General features: G+C 44.2%; 1 protein-coding gene across 3 annotated transcripts in view; it reads left to right on the top strand.

Moving 5' to 3' along the window:
- Positions 1-19,364, top strand: part of BAIAP2 (BAR/IMD domain containing adaptor protein 2) — a 93,659-nt gene that overhangs the window by 7,319 nt on the left and 66,976 nt on the right. For all 3 annotated transcript variants that reach the window (XM_030533947.1, XM_030533950.1, XM_030533948.1), the window contains exons 2-3: positions 7,316-7,391; positions 12,419-12,505. In XM_030533947.1, coding sequence (XP_030389807.1) covers positions 7,316-7,391; positions 12,419-12,505 — 163 coding nt within the window. The remainder of the gene's footprint in view (positions 1-7,315; positions 7,392-12,418; positions 12,506-19,364) is intronic.

Genomic DNA, 19,364 nt, shown 5'->3' with positions numbered 1-19,364 from the left:
GCCCTGTGACAACTAAGCAGTTGCTTGCATAAGCTCTTTGGGGCAGAAACCTTGTCCCTTCTCTCTGCGTAGCACCTAGCACAGCAGAGCCACGGTTTTGGTTGGAGCCTTGGCCGTGTTAGTGCTACAATGGTATTAAACAATAGTAGTAATAGGTGGCAAGTCTTTAGGTGGGTGTTAGCTGACCTGTAATGGAGTTTAGCAGCTGGGAAACAAGGGGCAAATCAGCACTAGTGGCCAAAACAGCTCCCCAGTTCCCCAGCAATGCCCTGCTGGCCAAGTATGGGATCCTCTGTTTTATAACATGGCTGTTAGTCAGGATGAAGGAACAGTGAGCTGAGCTGCAGCCATGTGCTTGCAATGGCTTTTGCAGTAGTGCCAGCCAAGACCTGGAGCATGTCTATGAGTAGGGAAATGGTTCTAGCATTAAGGATTGCCTCTTCACAACTGGTGCTCTTCACTTCTTCAGCCCCTTGTAGGCAGGAATTATTGCAAGGTACTCAGGCACAGAGCATAAATGTCTTGCCCAAGGCCACGCACTGAGCAACTGCAGAAGCCTACTAGTATTGTTATGTGGTACTGCACAGCCCAAAGATGGAGGTGAGACCTTCTGGCCTAATCAAAATGAGGCCTGGCTATAGCTGCTGGAGGGGTAATTGATGAAGCATGCATGTTACTGACATGCTCTGATGCTCATTCTCTGTCCAGAGTAGCATGTATAATACAAAACGTTCACTTCCTCTCTGATGACACCTGTCTCATTCTGCTGATGGGTGCACAGCAGTGTATAATCAACTGATGTCAAAGACTCTGCTGCCTTGGAACAGTTTTCCCGTGCCTCCTAGAGGAGAGTGGAACAGGACTTCATGTTCTGCTTTGGAGGCAGTTTGAGACTACGGTGATACTGTCAGGAAAAATGTGCTGCCTTTTTTCTCTTCAATTTAATGAATAAAATGGATTTTTTTCAAAGATTTTATGGGAATTCTGTTTATTTCAGACCCAGTAGAACCCTTGCACAAAAGTTGCCTAAAATACTCCCTCCCCCTACACAGGAGGACTTCAGATTTCTATAATAGGCTGATCTGAGCACAGCTAAACTTTTGCATCCCTAGCAGTGGATGCATCCCTCAGCTTTTCTGGAAGGAATCATAGCACATGTAAAGAGACACAAGACTTGTCTCTCTCACCTCTGGAGCTTCTCTTCTCCCGCTCTTTAATTCAGTAGAACTGTCGTGGAGACCTTGTGCTTTGCATTAGTTTAATTTTTTGGCAGTTGAATAGAGGCAGAGCAATCCCAGGGAGCTGAGCAGTATTACCGAGGAATTTAGTGCAGTGGAACAAAACAAAACCCTTTCAACCTTTAGCTGCCAGTTTTCATACTCTACCCAGACAGCATATGGAAAGCAGACAACTTGTGTGTGGTGCTGATGGGGCAGAATTTGATCAAGAATGTGGTTTCTTTCACTACCAGGGTTTTGCTGAATATTGGCATTGCTTTACCCTTCTACCAATCTTGACCCAGCAAGGTGCCAGAAAACATAGCTGCAGAAAGACACATGTCTGTGTAAGCCTTGGTTGAGGCATGGAGGACTCTTCTCTGCAATGTGAACTTTCAGTGGACTTTCTCTGTTTTAAGGAAGGTCTGGTTTGTGGAAGGGTAATAAAGGCTCTCTAAATCCTTGCTCCTCTCTGCCCACTTGGCCTCATGGTGAGCCTCATCAGTGCTGCTGATGCTACAGCCAGCTGCTCTGTAGCACTGCAACAAGCAGTTTAATAGAAATAATTACAGGGTTTTGCTGGATCACTCAGGGTGCAATAGACTAGTATCTATAGTGCATGTAATATATAGGGCAAATATTATGTTACCAGAGTCTTTAAGAAAGGGGGGAAAAATGGTCTCTCTCCAGTTTTCTCTGGGCTAGCCTGATACAAAGCTGCATTAATGCTAGAAAAAAGCAGGAGTCCTGTGGCATCTTATAGACTAACAAATGTAATGGAGTATAAGCTTTTGTGGGTGAATACTCACTTTGTCAGAGGGTATTCACCCACGAAAGCTTATGCTCCAATACATTTGTTAGTCTATAATGGGAGTCAGCAACCTTTCAGATGTGGTGTGCCAAGTCTTCATTTATTCACTGTAATTTAGAGTTTTGTGTGCCAATAATACATTTTAACATCTTTAGAAGGTCTCTTTCTATATGTCTATACATACAATAGTTTAGTATTATATTAAAGTAAATAAGCTTTTTAAAATGTTTAAGAAGCTTCATTTTAAATTTCTGTTAAAATGCAGAGTCCCCCGAACCAGTCGCTAGGATCTGGGCAGTGAGAGTGCCACTGAAAATCAGCTCACGTGTTGCCTTTGGGGCACGTGTGCCATAGGTTGCCTACCTCTGGTCTATAAGGTGCCACAGGACTTTTAGTCTGGATCTGTAAAAAGCAACAAACACAGCTACCATCTGATACTTGACATTCATTCTAGAGAATCCCTCCTGCTGTCCCCACCTTGAGTCCAAAGGCTTAGAAGTGAAAAGCTCTTTTGCCACCTTTTATTTTGGAGCTGCAGCCATGATTGCATAGTTTCGTTTCTGTATTGTGGCATGGTTCATTACATGGGCCGTTACCAGAATGAAAGGAGTTTCTAAAAACATTCACAGCCAGCAAGCCTCCTGTTAAGTTGGGCAAATTTTAATCAGCTGATGAGTTGTTGGCTTCCTTTTATTCCATTATGGTTGTCCCCTTTTTAGATGGTGCCCCTGTCTCATCATTTGCTGTATTAAAGTGGCTGTCCTTAGTTGTATAACAATGGCTAGAAACACGTTCTTAGTGGCTAAAGAGTGAAGTCTAAGCTTTTTATGTAACAGACTTCAGATGTGCACGTTTAGGGATGAGTCCCATGTTTGATTCCCTTCTTATCCACAAGATGCACTGTGTTTACAAAGAGTATTTACCTCTGTTGCTTGTACCTGTGCAGTAGGTTAATCGCCACACAGGACTTAACCAGCTCCAGAATGAGATTTAGGCTTGTTTCATACAGTGGGCATAGACTTTACACCCAAGAAAATAAAGTAGGTTTGACTTGCAGGTCCCAAGATGCATTGTACAAGGCAGCCCACTGTTACCAGCCCTCAATGACACGTGGGAAACTGTTAAAATTCTTGCTGTAGCAATAAGAGCTCTGTGTTAGTTCTGATTTGGGATACTGCTTTTTTCTTCAGCCTGTAGATTCTATTAAATTATTTGATGTAAGTTTTATGTATCCAAGTTTTTTCCTTAGATAAGATCTATATCCCCTCAGACACTGCTGCAAAACTGATTTTTTATATTGATTTGTTTTACTGCTGTTAACCTAGCAAACATATTCAAAATCCTTCCCCACAGAAATCCTGCCAATATTTCTTCTGTGTAAACATTGTTCAGCCTGGGATTGCTGGGGCTGAGCATCGAATGAAGAAAAGCTTATAGCATTGAAACAGCTCTGCCTGAAATGATGATGGTTGCTATGTGTTTTGAAGGCTGAAGAAAGGGGACTGGCCCCATTTCTAACTGATCTATGTGGTAGAGTTGTCAAGCTTGCTGTAAATGGTCATGAAGATACCATAGGTTGGTCAGTGGAGGGAATATGCAGGAACTAGTAGTAACTTGCAGGCATAATTTTGTACTAAATTTCATATGCATTAAATGCGACTTAGAGAATTCACATATCATTCCTTGTCCCTTAGTGATGATTAACAGTCTCCTAGGTGATTGCCTCCTATAATTGTGCAAGATAATCCATGAAATAGCTTGTTGCTGAAGGGTTATTTTGCTCTACCAGTGAATGTTCACTAAAAGCTGTAGAAGCATTTGTCTGAAATATTTTGGTCCAAATGACAAAGGGTGACCGACAGCGTTAATTAGCAGTAAAGTTCCTAGTTAGCCCAACATGCTAACATTTAACATTCACCCTCTAGCCCCCCGGGTATATCTCATCCCTTGGAGTACTGTGTGCATACTGTGCAATGCGAATCTAACCCTGTGTCTCTAACTTTTTGCTCAAGTGCCTTCAAAGCCAGGGTGGTGGCAGGGGGAGTTCATGCCGAAGCTTTGCAGCTGGATCTAGTTTAGATGAATGTTGTCTTAGATGTTTGATCTTTTAGTCTCTCTCTGGAAAGCTTCCCAGAGCCCAGTGAGTGTCGAGCTAGGACAGAGGTGGTTCGCTTCCTTGGTCAGCTGACTGGTGTCAGCGCTCACTTGTCACTCTTGCTGGCCTGCTAGGAAAAGTGCTGCAGGAAAGCCATAGGCATTGCTGAGGATTAAAACAAATTCCTGAGCAAGTCTAAAGTATTACCACTAACTAGTGTATTAAACTGCAGCCTGTGCTCAAATGTATCCCATGGTGAGATGGCAGCTTATTGAAATTAATAACCTCCTGGTCTGAACTTTTGAGATGGCAAAAACAGAGCAATGCTGATCAACATCTGTGGATGTATCTGCAGGAGCAAATTACTGTTGTAAACAGTCTCTCCTCTCAAAAGAACAGGCACCAGGAACTAAGGATCAAAATGCTTCAGGCAGAAAATGAGGTGACAGATGTTTAATCAGCTTATTCAATGTAAGGGTTTGTCTCCTCCCTGCCCCTTCCAGAAATGTGTAATGGTCTGTGTGGTGTGAGGGTGAGTGCCTTGTGACCCCCTTCTTCTCCATGAGGAGTGCTCATTCACACTTTAGGGGCACAAAGATATATTTAGGTATTATCCCTGTCCTTGTTGACTGGCCCTCGCTTATCCTGGAGTGCTTTTTGCTGAAGGTAGGTGGGGATCTCTTTACAAAGACAGAGGCAAATATTCAGTAGCTACCCCGGACTTGTGTTTAGCTGCCAGGTTGCTCCCCCTGTACAGCCAGAGTTTAGTTCAAGGGTCAGTGAGAGGATGGAGACTTGGTTATCCTTCCCACAGAGCTCAGCTGGAGAACTTGGGTCTAGTTTTTAAGATGCCATAGTTACAAGGAGATCGAATGACTTATTGGAGCAGAGCAGGGTAAGACAAGCCATTCACAGCCTGCTTGAAACTTACAAAGATCCATTCTTTGGTGGTGGTCTGATCATTGTGTGTAGAGCTAGGAAAAAAGTAAAAGCTTTCCCACTAAAGTGAAAATACCCTCCCTATCCAGAAAGTGTATTGGCATTTCCTGTCCCCTCCCTCCCAACTACAATAGAACTGACAAGAAGCAGCAATACTAGCCATTCTGAGCACAGGTTCTGCCTTGCTGCACATGGCCTGACCCCAGGCTGGAGTGAACTCTGCCATTTATTCTGTCATCTGCTCTTAATAACGTTTTTTAATACCCTACTCCAAATCCTCTTCTGTCAAGTGTGAGTGATCTGACTGATGCTTCTCTGTTGGCCTATGATGATACACAAGGCACTCCCTGAAATGTGTTCCCTTGTGAGCTCTGCAGTTGGTCTGACTTACGGTGGCTCTTGAAGTGAGAGGCTGGTGCAGAACTAGATAATTCTGGACTAGCCAGAATGAATAATCAGTCTTTAACGTGTTCTTAAATTTTTCTGTCTCGATTAAATCTTCAGTGCATTAATTTATCTCTTGTCACTTGTTTAAAAGTTCCTATAACAGGGTAGCAAGGTCTAGGACAGAGCTCTTTTGCTGACTCCCTCAGATGCTAGACTACTGCATGATTATAAAGTTATTTCTGCTGACTCGCTATTTCTGACCAGCTGAGTTCTACTGGTCCCCACATAGTAGCATAAGAGGGGTTTAAGCCTCTTTCTGAGGAAGGGAAGGGGGGTAGAGGCTAAGACAGAGGTACGGGGGAGGAGTTAAAGCTAAGTTTTTTGTTTGTGTTCTTTAAATTACTAAAGGCAAATTCCAGGCAAGTGGTAAGTGTTTTTTTGTTTTGGATCAGCCATGGTATGTGCATCCTGCTAGGAAAAGGCTGAGAGTGCCACCTAAGTAGCTCCATTGTCCAACCATTCGCTATCAATGGGCAGTGACTGTATCAAAACCAGAAATCTGTATGTCAAACCCTAACTCTTCATGACAGACTTGGCTATGGCTAGTGCCAGCCAGAGGGGCTGAAGGAGAAGTTCCTAGCATGTTCCTGAGGGCTGCAGTTATCTCTGGGTTCTTGGACTCATGCTAGTATCAGTTCTGTGCCAAATGGCAGGCTGCTGGAGCACATCCTGAGGAATACCTCTATGGAGGAGTTGCCCTTGATGAAAGAAAATGAAGGTCCCTTACATCCTCTTTCTTAATCTGTTGAGCTGATTCAGCAGTTGCTGGGTAATGACCAATGCAATGTAAGCTAAGAGAAGCCTTCCTTTGTCTTAATATCACCCCTCTAGCTGGTATTGCTGTGGTTGCTACCCATAAATTCTTCCATAAGGGAAGGTGTTCTTATTCTATGAAAGAAGCTAATGTGTATGTTCTCTTTAGCTTGCATTTAGGCCTAGAAATATTTAAAAATTCTGCTGCATGCATTTTGCCATATTATAATATATGGAGAGCTGAAGCAAACCTGTGTTCTGAAATATTATAACTAAGCTGAAAAATTAGGGGGAAAGCAGTCAGTTTTGTTTTCTTAGAAGGCTTTTGCAGATACCATCAAAGGAAAATGCATGAGTGGATGCTTCTCTACACAGCTTCACTAAATGCAATACCTACCACATGGTGTTATATCCAGGTACAAAAGCATTCTTGGTACCCCATAAATAGAAGTATCATTCTACATTGATGATACCACCTATGTGTTCTTCTGATACCTTCATCTCCTATCAAGAAAGGACAGGACAATACATGGGTATAAATACAAAATAGATAATATGAACAGTACTTCAGTTTAGCCAACCAGATCACTTTGTCAGCTCTGCTGTTTTATCCTTTTGATTTAAGAATGATTCTAGTTTATCCCCAGCTCCTGTGATCATATGATGATCCTATTACTCTTTGGACTTCATATTGCCAGTGTTGAAAAAATAAATATCCTTCTAGGAAAATAAAATCATCATGTCAGGAATTATTCATAAAACACTGCCATACTTAAAACTGGGCTGTGTATGTGCAGCCAATATTCCCTTGTAAAACATCAGTAAGTTTGGATTGTGTTTGTCTATAGAGAGCTGTGTGGGAGGACTCTCTGCTTCTGGGACTTTGCTGTGCATGGCAGCATGTGTGTATGTGTGAATCAGCAACTCTGCGTGTGTACACAAAACAGACCTGGAGATGTTCAGTCTTGCTGCAAGGAGCCCTTCTGGCTCTTAATTGCCCCTCACCCAACCAGATTTGCTAATGTCTCCCACTTCTTGTGCTCTTTCCTTCAGACAATTATGGAACAGTACAATCCCAGCCTCAGGAACTTCATTTCCATGGGGAAGAACTATGAAAAAGCCTTGGCAAGTAAGTGAAGTCGCGCTGCAAATACATCCAGTGCTGAAACCCTTGGTGCAGTGGATCCTGTGGTATGCGGGGAGGGGTGGCTCTGGGCAGAGGCAGACAGAAGTACTGGGTGCAGGCAGGTAGCATTGTTCTGGAATTGTGAACTATTCTCCATAGGGCAAGGGAAAATTGCAGAGTGTTTTTTAATTATCATTATTCTGCCATGAGGTGCTAAGCCTCTCCCAGGCGCTCGTTGCCTGAAGAAGCCTGGTCCCCAAAGCACCTTAAGAATGGTGAGCTTGAAAAGGGCTTGAGCTGTAAAGATTTGGCTGTTAATATATGGTTCTCTCACCAACTTACAATCTTTTTTTAAAAGACCATCTTGCCACTTTAATATTTTTTAAAATATTTTAAAAACCCTTATTTTAAAATGGAGATTTTAATTTTTGACTCTGATTTTTAAGATGGCTGAGCGTGCACAGAACTAGGTAGTCTAGCTCAGTTGTCTCCAAACTTTTTTTGATCACACACTCCTGTCAGTAAAAAAATTTTGAGCACACAGCCCCTGCTGCGCTGCAGGGCTGGCTCTACCATTTTTACTGCCCCAAGAGCCAAAAAAAAAAAAGCCACCCAACTGCCACACACCCTGAAGGATCCTTTGGTCTCCAAAGTGGGGTGCACAATTGGTCTAGCTAACCACTTCTTAAAATAGAATCATAGAAAATTAAGGTTGGAAGAGACCTCGGACTGTCGTCTAGTCCAACCCTCTGCTCAAGGCAGGACCAACACCAGCTAAATCATCCCAGCCAGGGCTTTGTCAAACTGGGCCTTAAAAATCTCTAAGGATGGAGATTACACCACCTCCCTAGGTAACCCATTCCAGTACTTCATTGCTCTCCTAGTGAAAGTCTTTCCTAATATGCAACCTAGACCTCCCCCACTGCAACTTGAGACCAATGCTCCTTGTTTTCTCATCTGCCACCACTGAGAACAGCTGAGCATCATCCTCTTTGGAACCCCCCTTCAGGTAGTTGACAGCTGCTTTCAAATCCCCCCTCATGCTTCTCTTCTGCAGACTAAATAACCCCAGTCCCCTCAGATGTGAAATCACTCACTTTGAATGTCCAGTCCTTTTGGAGGTAGTTAAAGAAACATAGATTTAAATCACCTGTTGGCTTTCATAGATTTGCAGATTTTTAAGGCCAGAAGGGGCCATTTTAATCACTTAGTCTGATTTCCTGGGTAACACAGGGCACAGAACTTCATGCAGTTCTTCCTGTTGATGTGGAAGGTCTGTCACGTGCTAAGTGTGACAATCTGTCCAGAGTGCATAAGGAGGGTGATATTGACATGTTACTCTACAAGAAACTCGTGCTGCAGCCTGTAAGATGTAGAATTCATGGCTGCCAGCTCATGACCACCATGAATGACAAAATTTAGCCTTGCCACATACATCAGGCATAATCTTAAAGATATCTCAGCCCTGGAGGAATCCAAGACCATGGACATCCCTATTACTGTGATAAGAATTGGACATCCAACCACAATGAACATCTGTAAATCTCCAAATCTTGAAGCCTGTATTGCCATCTGTCTCACCCAGCTTTGTATGTCAGACTGATTTCAGTAGTCACCACTCACAATGTGGCTATCTGAGAAATGATGCGGCTGGTGAGCAACTTACAGGTTGGGCCTGGTTCATAACTGTACACCTTCCTTTAGACCCCAACAATGAAGGGATCCTTGCTTGATCAGATGAAATACTGAACACAATCTGGACTGCTGTCTTGTGAAAGACAGTAAGTGTTCCTCTGCAAGCTTCAGAACCAGTGCGGGAAACTTTCCCAGCAGCCAACGCAGCCCGTTATTGTGTGGTGGCTTTGAAAGTCTGTTGCTTGAATCAATGCTGAAACCATGCCAAAACATCTGCAAACTGAACTGGGTTGCATATGCTGCAGAAGTTGAAGGGCTGCATTGTGTCAAGCTGATCCCAGAAAACTGAGCATAAGAATGGCCACACTGGGTCAGGCCAAAGGTCCATCTAGCCCAGTATCCTGTCTTCCTACAGTGGCCAATGCCAGGTGCTCCAGAGGGAATGAACAGAGCAGGTTAATCAAGTGATCCATCCTCTGTCACCCATTCCTAGCTTCTGGCAAACAGAGGCTAGGGACACCATCCCTGCCCATCCTGGCTAATAGCCATTCATGGACCTATCCTCCATGAATTTATCTAGTTCTTTTTTGAACCCCGTTAGTCTTGGCCTTCACAACATCCTCTGGCAAAGAGTTCCACAGGTTGACTGTATGTTGCTTGAAGAAATACTTCCTTTCACTTGTTTTAAACCTGCTGCCTATTAATTTCCATTGGTGACTGAGAGCTTTGTTCATCTTCTTATTAAAGCTTCTGCAAAACCCCTTTCTTATGTTGTGAAATGGTTCATCTTACACCTCTGGATGATTGTGACAGTCATATTGTCTCAACTATGGGTCACACAGTAAATCCATGCCTGCTTCAATCATTTGCCAGTGGCATCTCAAGCTTACACCAAGTCGTTTCTGAAGCTACCCATTGGCTCACCAATCTGGACGTGGCTATTTGAATGTTGCTGATCGCCTGTCGACCTGATTTTTAAATTGGCCAATGGAATAGATGTGCCCTTCTTTAGAGGGACCGTCGTCTCATTTGGGAAGACCCTGTTGTTGTATGTCCCTTTATCATCTGTCTTTGATGGATGGAAAACATTTCATTAGGTGTTTTTTTAAGAACAAGTTCATATTCTTAAAGGAGCTCCATGAAAACATCTTAAAATCATAGAATATCAGGGTTGGAAGGGACCTCAGGTCATCTAGTCCAACCCCCTGCTTAATGCTGAAACTGCAGTCTCTTCTGCAGACTAAACAATCAGTTTCCTCAGCCTCTCCTCAGGAGTCATGTGCTCCAGCCCCCTAATCATTTTTGTTGCCCTCTGCTGGACTATTTCCAATTGTTCCACATCCTTCTTGTAGTGTGGGGCCCAAAACTGGACACAGTATCCAGATGAGGCCTCACAAATGCCGAATAGAGGGGAATGATCACATCTCTCGATCTTCTGTCAATGCTCCTACTTATACAGCCCTAGAATCTTATGGTCCAGTTCTCAAGTGAGTCTGTCCTTAGACATCCTTTTATGGAAAGGGGTGCACAGCAAAGTGAAGTCTCTGAGCTTTAAAGTAAAGCTCAGTGTATGTAATTTGTAGTGATAATGTGGAATCTGAGAGCTCCATCTGGATTTCAGTCTTGAGATTCTTTTTTCCCAAAATAACATTTGGATAAAACTACGGACGCCTATAGAGTACCACCTTCCCATGTCCTCTTTGGGTCTGAACCCTTCCCTAACCTCCCCCGTTTGCTTTTCGCTAGTTCTCACTATCGGTGTCTAAGCAGGTTTTCTAGGTTAGCCTAGCAAGTGGGGTCCATCCAGCTCAGTCATCTGTAACCTTGAAAATACGTAGTAGCGCTCGTTTTACAAAGCTTCCTGATCTGAGTCCAGCTGGGTGCTATTGGCGGTTTCTTCTCAGAACTGAGCTGGTGTGTGGAATTTAACTGCTTGTTACCTTCAGAGAAAAGTCCCTAAGGATTCAGCTGAGGTTATAAGAATCAGTGTATGAAAGCCTCCATTGTAGATGGCCCTGGGATCCTTAGAGTTCAGTTCCTATCTCTACCTGCCTGTTTAAGTTCTGCATTCAGTTACAGCCTCCCTTTTTCTTTTTTTAATTAAACAAAACGCCCCCTGTTATCTAGTGAGTCAGACTTCTACAGTATCGCATCCTTTGGCTGAGATTTCAGAGACGACTCCTTTGAACAGCCACCTCTAATCCCCACACATGCACGGGCTGTTGATAACCAATGAGACTCACTTAGCATTCTCCACAAACTAAACAAAAATATAATTGTTTCTGCTCTTCTGGACTCTTGCGGTAATCTCCTGGGAGACTGATACGTAATGGTGCCCTGTATGCAGCAGTGACCTCCAGCTGCATTAAACCACCTTAACTGAATTGTGGTTCAGGAATTGGGTGGGTGTGTTCTTATTAATTTCATTTTAAGTCTCATGCTGTGTGGGCTGCATTTAAAAATCAGATTCCTCCTGGGGAGGAAATGCACAAAATCTTGCAGGGGAAAAAAGCTGTTGATATTTGAGAATAAAGGTGATTTTATTTATTACATTCCTGAATGACCTGAACAAGAAATGGAGAGTCTTTTATTTAAAATGTTGCTGACTTAATCTGAGTCTGTAGTGTGTGGGTGTTTTCTTGGGGCTTTTTTAACGCCTATGCTTAGAACAAAACCAACATATTACCCTTGATATCTAAAAGCACTCTGGGGAAAACCTGCTTTGAGATCCTGACTCTAGCCTCACCTCCATATCCAGAATAAACATTACAGCACAAGGTTTCATGTAACTTCTTTTTAAATTGCCTTTTGTTATTTTGTAGTTCTGATTTTAATTTCTTCAGGTGCCCTTCAGAAGGGCTATCTTAATCAGTAACACATATTGGAAGAAACTGCACATAATTTAATGGTGTTGACCAAAAGCTATATACCATGTTCTTGTGATTAGAAGAACCCTCTCCCCAGTTATCTGTTTAAAAGTGGTGTGTAGTTGGATTGTCATCAAACTAGCTACAAGAATGAACTGTAGTGAAAGTCAGTGATAGTCAGTTATTTAGCAGTGATTTTTTCTGAACAATAAAAGGATTATTATAGGCAACAATAGTCATGCTGAAGCATTTGGGAAAAAGTATCCAGTTCTTATGTGCTACTTTTTTTTGTCTGACTAACCCCATAATCTTAATGCTGTAGCCCTTTCCCTGCCTCATCCTGACCCCCTCCTTGCCAATTTGTTACCCCCGTTCATTGTCTTCTATCTCCAATTAAATTGCAAGCTCTGTGGACCCAGTGACCTTGTCTGTTTATACTGGACAGCATCTAGCACCCTGTTGGGCATTGTAGAAATTATTCTAAGCTCTGAAGCTAATGAATCATTTTTATTTCCTGATGTTTTCCAGGTGTAACGTATGCTGCAAAAGGCTATTTTGATGCTCTGGTTAAAATGGGGGAGTTGGCCAGTGAAAGCCAAGGATCTAAAGAACTGGGTAAGTCAGGCAGCTTAATCATATAAATAGACTCTCAGTGTTGTTAAGTAACAGGAGTGAAACCAGATTCAGCTCAAGAGGTGTGTTGTCAAATCTAATGTGGAGTTCCCACCCTACCAACCTCCAACGGGTGGCCTCTGGCAGGGATGTCCCTTTGGATTTGAAATACTAGCTTTAACTAAGAGCTAGCCGTCTTGTTGAGCACACAGTAAGTGACAGAGTGTGGTTCCTGGTGTCCTAGCTGGCAATGCTGTACAAACGAATTTCAACTAATATGAGCTCAGTTGGTGTGCTCCTCCCTTAAAAAACAAGGAAGCCATCTAACTTTGCCCTTTCGTAAGGGGAAAGAAACATTTCAGTTGACTGGTTTTTATTTGGTCTTCTTAGAGTGATCATCTAGAATATGGTTGGGCAAATCTGCAACAGATGGACTGTCTAGGTGGAATTTTTGTGATGGTGGAATAAAGCCACCTCCAGTCTGTGAGAGATTCACTGTGTTTGTCTCAATACATGGTTAATGTTAGTGTGCATTGCCAGGAAAAGTCATCGCAAGCCTCCAGTTATTTGACATTAAAGATCAAAACATGTTTTTTGTCCCATGTTAGGTAAACATACAGGTTAGATCTGATGACTCTGCTGGGGCAGTGACTTTTGAAAAGTGCAGCTGTTGCTTTCCTGTCCTCGCAGGAGAAGAGGCAGTCCCTGCCTTTCATGTAACCAACAGAGGCATGCAGGCTTCGAGGCAGCAAGCATATTTTGAAGACTTCTTGGCTGCTACTACTTGAGCTCTGTCGGAGTGAGATAAATAGTGGCTAAGTGTCAAATGGATATCTCCCTTACCCCTCTTACCTCTGAAGATAGGAATGCAAATTATTTTCTTAACATTATTATTTTCATTGCTTGGCACAAACCTGTGGCTGCCTTCCCCCCCACCCCCCTGTTCCTTGCTGGGGGAAGGGTTCCTGAGCAGCTGTCCATATCTTTATCTGGGTTAGAAGAGGATGTGGTTTGGAAACATCATTCCAGTTATGAGTGTTTGCAGCCCCAGCTAAGGCAGACTCCACTGGCAGGCCTGACTTAGCTGAGTTAATGTGAAGATGTTTGAGTTGCGAACTCTGCTCAGGCTCCTGTTAACCCATTTTCTACAGGATTCTATAATGGCTGTAACTATTTCTGTGGATGAAATGGTTGCATAATCTTGGATGCTTTGTTTTTACTGACCATTGACAGCATTTGGGTTTGAAGAGTTTTAGGGAGTGAGTTTGCTTGAACTGTTAGAGCAAAGGTGTCCGACTTTAGTTTTTTGTTTTTTTTATATAAACGGCACCCGCCAACTAGCTAGTTCCTGCCCCTTTTGAAAGGCAGAAGATAGGTAGGCTGCAAGGAGAGGGCGATGTGAACCTTTACTCTGGTATCTGAACAGGAGTGCTCGTTTTTGGCAGAAATCTCCTACAGTGTTTTAGGGGACAGACCCAGCTGTACACTGCCGGAGCTGGATTTGCGAGCTGGACCCTGCTGACTGCAACAGAGCAAATTGCTGGCTCTGGTACATGCTGTCTGCAGTTTTCCTATTTGAATGCACCCCATGACTTGTATTTGCCTAGCAGATTAGAATTACTCCAATGGCACCATCAGTTCTAACCTGTTCAGTGGCTCTTCCTTTCCCTCCCTTCTATTTACTCTTGAGATAAAGCATTCAGGGAACTGCATTTCCACCTTTTTGGTCAGTCTGGCCCATGTCCTGGCTTAACTCTTGAGTTATCTCTCTCTCTCTCTCTCTCTCTCTCTCTCTCTCTCTCTCTCTCTCATTTCAGCTCCACGTAAATGCGTTCCTTTCTCCCCAGCTCTCCTTTAGAGATGCGTCGTCACCCCTTGCTCAGCGTTCAGTTGCCCTAGGGTCTGTCTACACTGCAAAAATAAGAACCTGCAGCAGGGAGTCTCAAAGTTTGAGGCAACTGACTCAGGCTCAGGGGTTAAAAATAGCTGTGTAGCCATTCCTGCTCAGACCCTGAGCTCTGAAACCTGGCAAAGGTGGAAGGTCTGAGCCCAGGCTCCAGCCTGAGTGGGAACGGTTTGTTTTTAAGCCCCAAAGTCAGTTGTCCCTCAGGCTCTGAGAGTTGCTGCTAAGGGCTTTTTGCCATGTATACGTATCGTTAGACATTTTGCCTTGTCTTCCGGAATGGAAGTAGACTGTTCTTTCCTACTGATTCCACCTGCTGGTCTTGCTAGCCAGAGTGCTGTACTCGGTAACTGCCTTGGTAACTCGGTAATATCTCTAAGGAACAGTTGATTATGGACAAAGGCTTCAGGTGAGGTGACTTTAGGAGGCTTCCAAAATTAGGGACCATAAGCCCCCCCCCCGGTCTTCAGTTTGGATCAGTCCTGCTTTCAGTAAATTCCACGCAAAATTCCATGGCCCCGACTGCTTTAGTGTACTGTAAATCCTACACGGATTCTGACATTGGACCAGCTATGCACAATATGTTGGCTTAATCTGAAGCTTTTGTGGAGAAGCATTAAATGTCTTATTGACATCTAGTTTATCAGATTAAAACTGCCCATAGTAATCTGCTTCTGTGTAATAAATGAACACTAAAAAGAAATCTGAATTCCTTGATTGTGCATTGAGCACCACCAATAATGGTTATACAAGTATTTCCGTTTAGTTTTAGCAAAAATAGTTCAACCATATGAGACCATAACTTTCTCATTTATATTAAAAGCTTTTTGCTTTCCTTTTTGAATGGCTTCAGTGATTTGAGAGAGAAACTTGAAATCTGGTGTATCTCATTTGATGATCTCATGGGAATTCATTACAGTTTGTGAAAAATATAAAGGTTTAAAAATCTACCAGCATTCGTTTGGTTGGGTGACTTCAGTATTTTTCAGTGCATTTGAAAAAGTTTGTGTTGCATTCTTAATTCTTGTTGCACAGCTCCTTGCCTCAGGGCTTAAAATTTAAAATGAAAATATTTTAACGAACCTTGCAGTTTTTTGCTGTCTAGTCTGAATAAGCAGACCTAAAATAAAAGCCTGTGCTTAAGTTATTCATATTCTATTGAGTGTAGTCTAATATTTACAGCATGGATTTTAAAAAGCATAGTATACTGGAGAATAAAATTGTGGCTAAAGTCTCGGAGAGCTGATGTGGCCAATGACAAACTGCTTCCTAGCCTGATTCCTAATCAGAGAATTTTTAATAGGGCATGGGAGAGGAGACCTTTTGAAACTGGCTTTCTAAACAGCATCCCTGATTGAAGGTATTCGTTTTCCTGGGAAGACCTTGACCTTATCAATCCTTTTAACAAGATACAATTCACTTGGTGATAGCATCAAACAAGTGCTGTTTGTCTACTTCGATCTAGGTTACCTCATTCATTACTAGAAGTTTTAACGGACAGTTAATAAATTACTATCTTGCATTAATGGAGCAAACTTAAGTTGATCCTCCCTTTGTATCTGGAGAGGATCTATCTTCCTCCATTACCAGCATGAAGAGATGTCCCCAGATTTATGCAGTGACTGTCCTGTTCTTTTTAGAATGTCTACACTTGCAACTAAACGACAACTCATGTCGTCATTCACAAGGTTTGCCACAGCAAATGCCTATGTGAACACCTGCGTTGTCAGCAGGAGCATGCAAACCCTGCTCGTTAGGGGTGGAAGTACTTTGTTGGCAAAAGTGCTGACAAACAGCGTTCACACTGCCCAACTTTTAGCAACCCGACCATGTCTCTAAAAGCTGTGTGGTGTAGACATGGCCTCCTTAGCTTGGGCTTTTTTGTCTCCTAGGCTCAGACTTTAAGGTCAGAAGGGACCATTGTGATCAGCTAGTCTGACATACTGCACATTGCAGGCCACAGAATCTCACCCACCCACTGCAGTAACTCAGCCAGCTTAGTTTCTATTTCAGAAGTCCTCAAATGATGGTTTAAAGACTTAAGTTACAGAGAATTCACCATTTACACTAGTGTAAATCTGCTAATGACTCATGCCTCATGCTGCAGAAAAAGGCAACCCTCCCCCCAATGGGGTCTCAGCCAATCTGACCCAGGGGAAAATTCCTTCATGACCCCAAATATAGCGATCAGTTAGACCAGCAGTTCTCAAACAGGGTTATGAGTACCCCTGGGGTACACACATCTTCCAGGGGGTACATCAACTCATCTAGATATTTGCTTAGTTTTAAAACAGGCTACATAAAAAGCATTAGTGAAGCCAGTACAAACTAAAATTTCATTGATAATGATTTGTTTATGCTGCTCAATATACTATACATTGAAATAAAGTACAATGTTTATATTCCAATTGATTTATTTTATAATTAGATGGTCAAATGAGTCCGTAATTAGTCAGTAATAGTGTGGCTGTGACACCTTTTTTTGTATTTTTGTCTGATTTTTTTTTTAAGTGAGGTGAAACTTGGGAGTACACAAGACAAATCTGACTCTAAAAAGGGTACGGTAGTCTGGGAAGGTTGAGAATCAGCTGAGTTAGACCCTGAGCATATAGGCAAGACCCACCAGGCAGTTGAGTTGGGGTATTTTTGTTTTGAAGAAGAATGCCAAGCCTGACACAGCTGAATGCCAAATTCTGTGTCCTATCATCTAGATAATTGGTTGCTTAATGTTTCCTCTCCAGAAATGGAAACATTCTGGCTTTGTTAAATGTCTGACCCCTTTATAAAAGTTAATGAGGAATATTATGAGGGTAGAGTCCATGTCTGATTTCCAGCCTGGTGCAGCTTTTTGTTTGTTTGTGGTTTGTTGTTTTTTTTTGTAGCATGAATGTGACTGTAATGAGCTCTTTCCATTTTGACTGAGCCAGAAGTGGAAAAACTGTCATTGCCAAGTGTCACGGAGTGTGGGGGAGTCCGGCCCTGCACCCCTCTTCCTGGGACCCACAGTGACTCTCAGCCAGCCAGTAAAACAGAAGGTTTATTGGACAACAGGAACACCGGTTACAGCAGAGCTTGCAGGCACAGTCAGGACCCCTCCACCGAGTCCTTCTGGGCTTTCAGGGTGCTTGGATCCTAGCTAGGATACCCTGAATTCCGCCCACACAGCCCCAAGCCCAAACTCAAACTGCTTCCCTCCTGCCACTCCCTTCCTTTGTCCCCTTCCCGGGCAAAGGTGTTGACCTTTCCCCTCCCTTACCTAGCTCAGGTTACAGGCTCTGGCATCGTCCATCCCCTAAAGTCCTCCCCTGCTCTCCCACTTCCCACACAGACAGTCCCTACTCCATCACATCTCTCCCCCCTTCGAGACTGAACTGAGCGGGGTCACTCTGCCCAGTGACCTGGGGAAGTTCAGGGTCCCCTCTCCGGGACAACGCATCCGCTGTCAGGTTGGCACTTCCCTTCACATGGACCACGTCCATGTCATAGTCCTGCAGGAGCAGGCTCCACCTCAGGAGCTTGGCGTTGGCTCCTTTCATCTGGTGCAGCCAGGTCAGAGGAGAGTGGTCGGTGTACACGGTGAAGTGTCGCCCAAAGAGATATGGCTCTAGCTTCTTAAGGGCCCACACCATGGCCAGGCATTCCTTCTCGATGGCCGCGTAGCTTTGTTCCCGGGGTAGCAGCTTCTTACTCAGGTACACGATGGGGTGTCTCTCCCCCTTTTCATCCTCCTGCATTAACACTGCCCCCAGTCCCGTGTCTGAGGCATCAGTGAACACCATAAAGGGTTTGTCAAAATCTGGGTTTGCCAGAACTGGGCCACTAACCAGAGCCTCCTTCAGCGCCCGGAAAGCCTCCTGGCACTGCTCAGTCCAAATCACCTTGTCTGGCTTCCCCTTTTTGCACAGTTCAGTGATGGGGCCGGCTATGGCACTAAAGTGGGGCACGAACCTTCGATAGTACCCCGCCATCCCAATAAAGGCCTGGACCTGCTTTTTGGTTTGGGGAGCAGGCCAGTCTCTGATCACCTCCACCTTGGCTGGTTCCGGCTTTAGGCAGCCGCTCCCCACCCGATGGCCCAGGTAAGATACTTCAGCCATCCCCACCTTGCACTTCTCCGCCTTTACTGTTAACCCAGCCTTTTGGAGTCGGTCTAGGACTTGTTTAACCTGGGATATGTGGTCCTCCCAGGTCTGGCTGAAGACGCAGATGTCGTCAATATACGCCACGGCAAAACTCTCCATCCCCCTCAGTAGCTGATCCACCAGGCGCTGGAAGGTGGCCGGCGCTCCCTTGAGGCCGAAGGGCAGGGTCAGAAACTCATAGAGCCCCAGAGGGGTGATAAAGGCCGATTTCAGCCTGGCATCTGCGTCCAGCGGCACTTGCCAGTAGCCTTTGGTAAGATCCATAGTGGTGAGGTACCGAGCACCTCCCAGCTTGTCTAGGAGCTCGTCAGGCCTGGGCATAGGGTAGGCATCAGATACGGTGATGGCATTGAGCTTTCGATAGTCCACACAGAACCGGATTGACCCGTCCTTTTTGGGGACTAGCACCACTGGCGAGGCCCAAGGGCTGGAAGACGGCTGGATCACCCCCAAAGCCAGCATGTCCCTGACCTCTCTTTCAAGATCCTGGGCAGTTTTCCCAGTGACCCGAAAAGGGGAGCATTTTATAGGGGGATGTGACCCGGTCTCCACCCGGTGGACAGTCAAATTAGTGCGTCCAGGCTGGTTGGAAAACCGCTGTCGGTACAGATGCAGCACCCCCCTGATCTCAGCGTGCTGGCCCGGGGTCAGTTGATCAGAGAGGGGAATTGCCTCCAGGGGGGAACCAGCCTTTGTCCCAGGGAATAGATCTACTAAGGGGTCATCTCCCTGCCCCTCCCAATGTCCACACACGGCCAACACCACATTCCCCCTGTCATAGTATGGTTTCATCATGTTCACATGGTACACCCGACGG

This window comes from Gopherus evgoodei, chromosome 15, assembly GCF_007399415.2.
Source record: "Gopherus evgoodei ecotype Sinaloan lineage chromosome 15, rGopEvg1_v1.p, whole genome shotgun sequence".
Taxonomy (NCBI): domain Eukaryota; kingdom Metazoa; phylum Chordata; order Testudines; family Testudinidae; genus Gopherus; species Gopherus evgoodei.
Note: the sequence above shows the minus strand (reverse complement) of the source record. Positions and strands in the feature narration are given on the sequence as shown.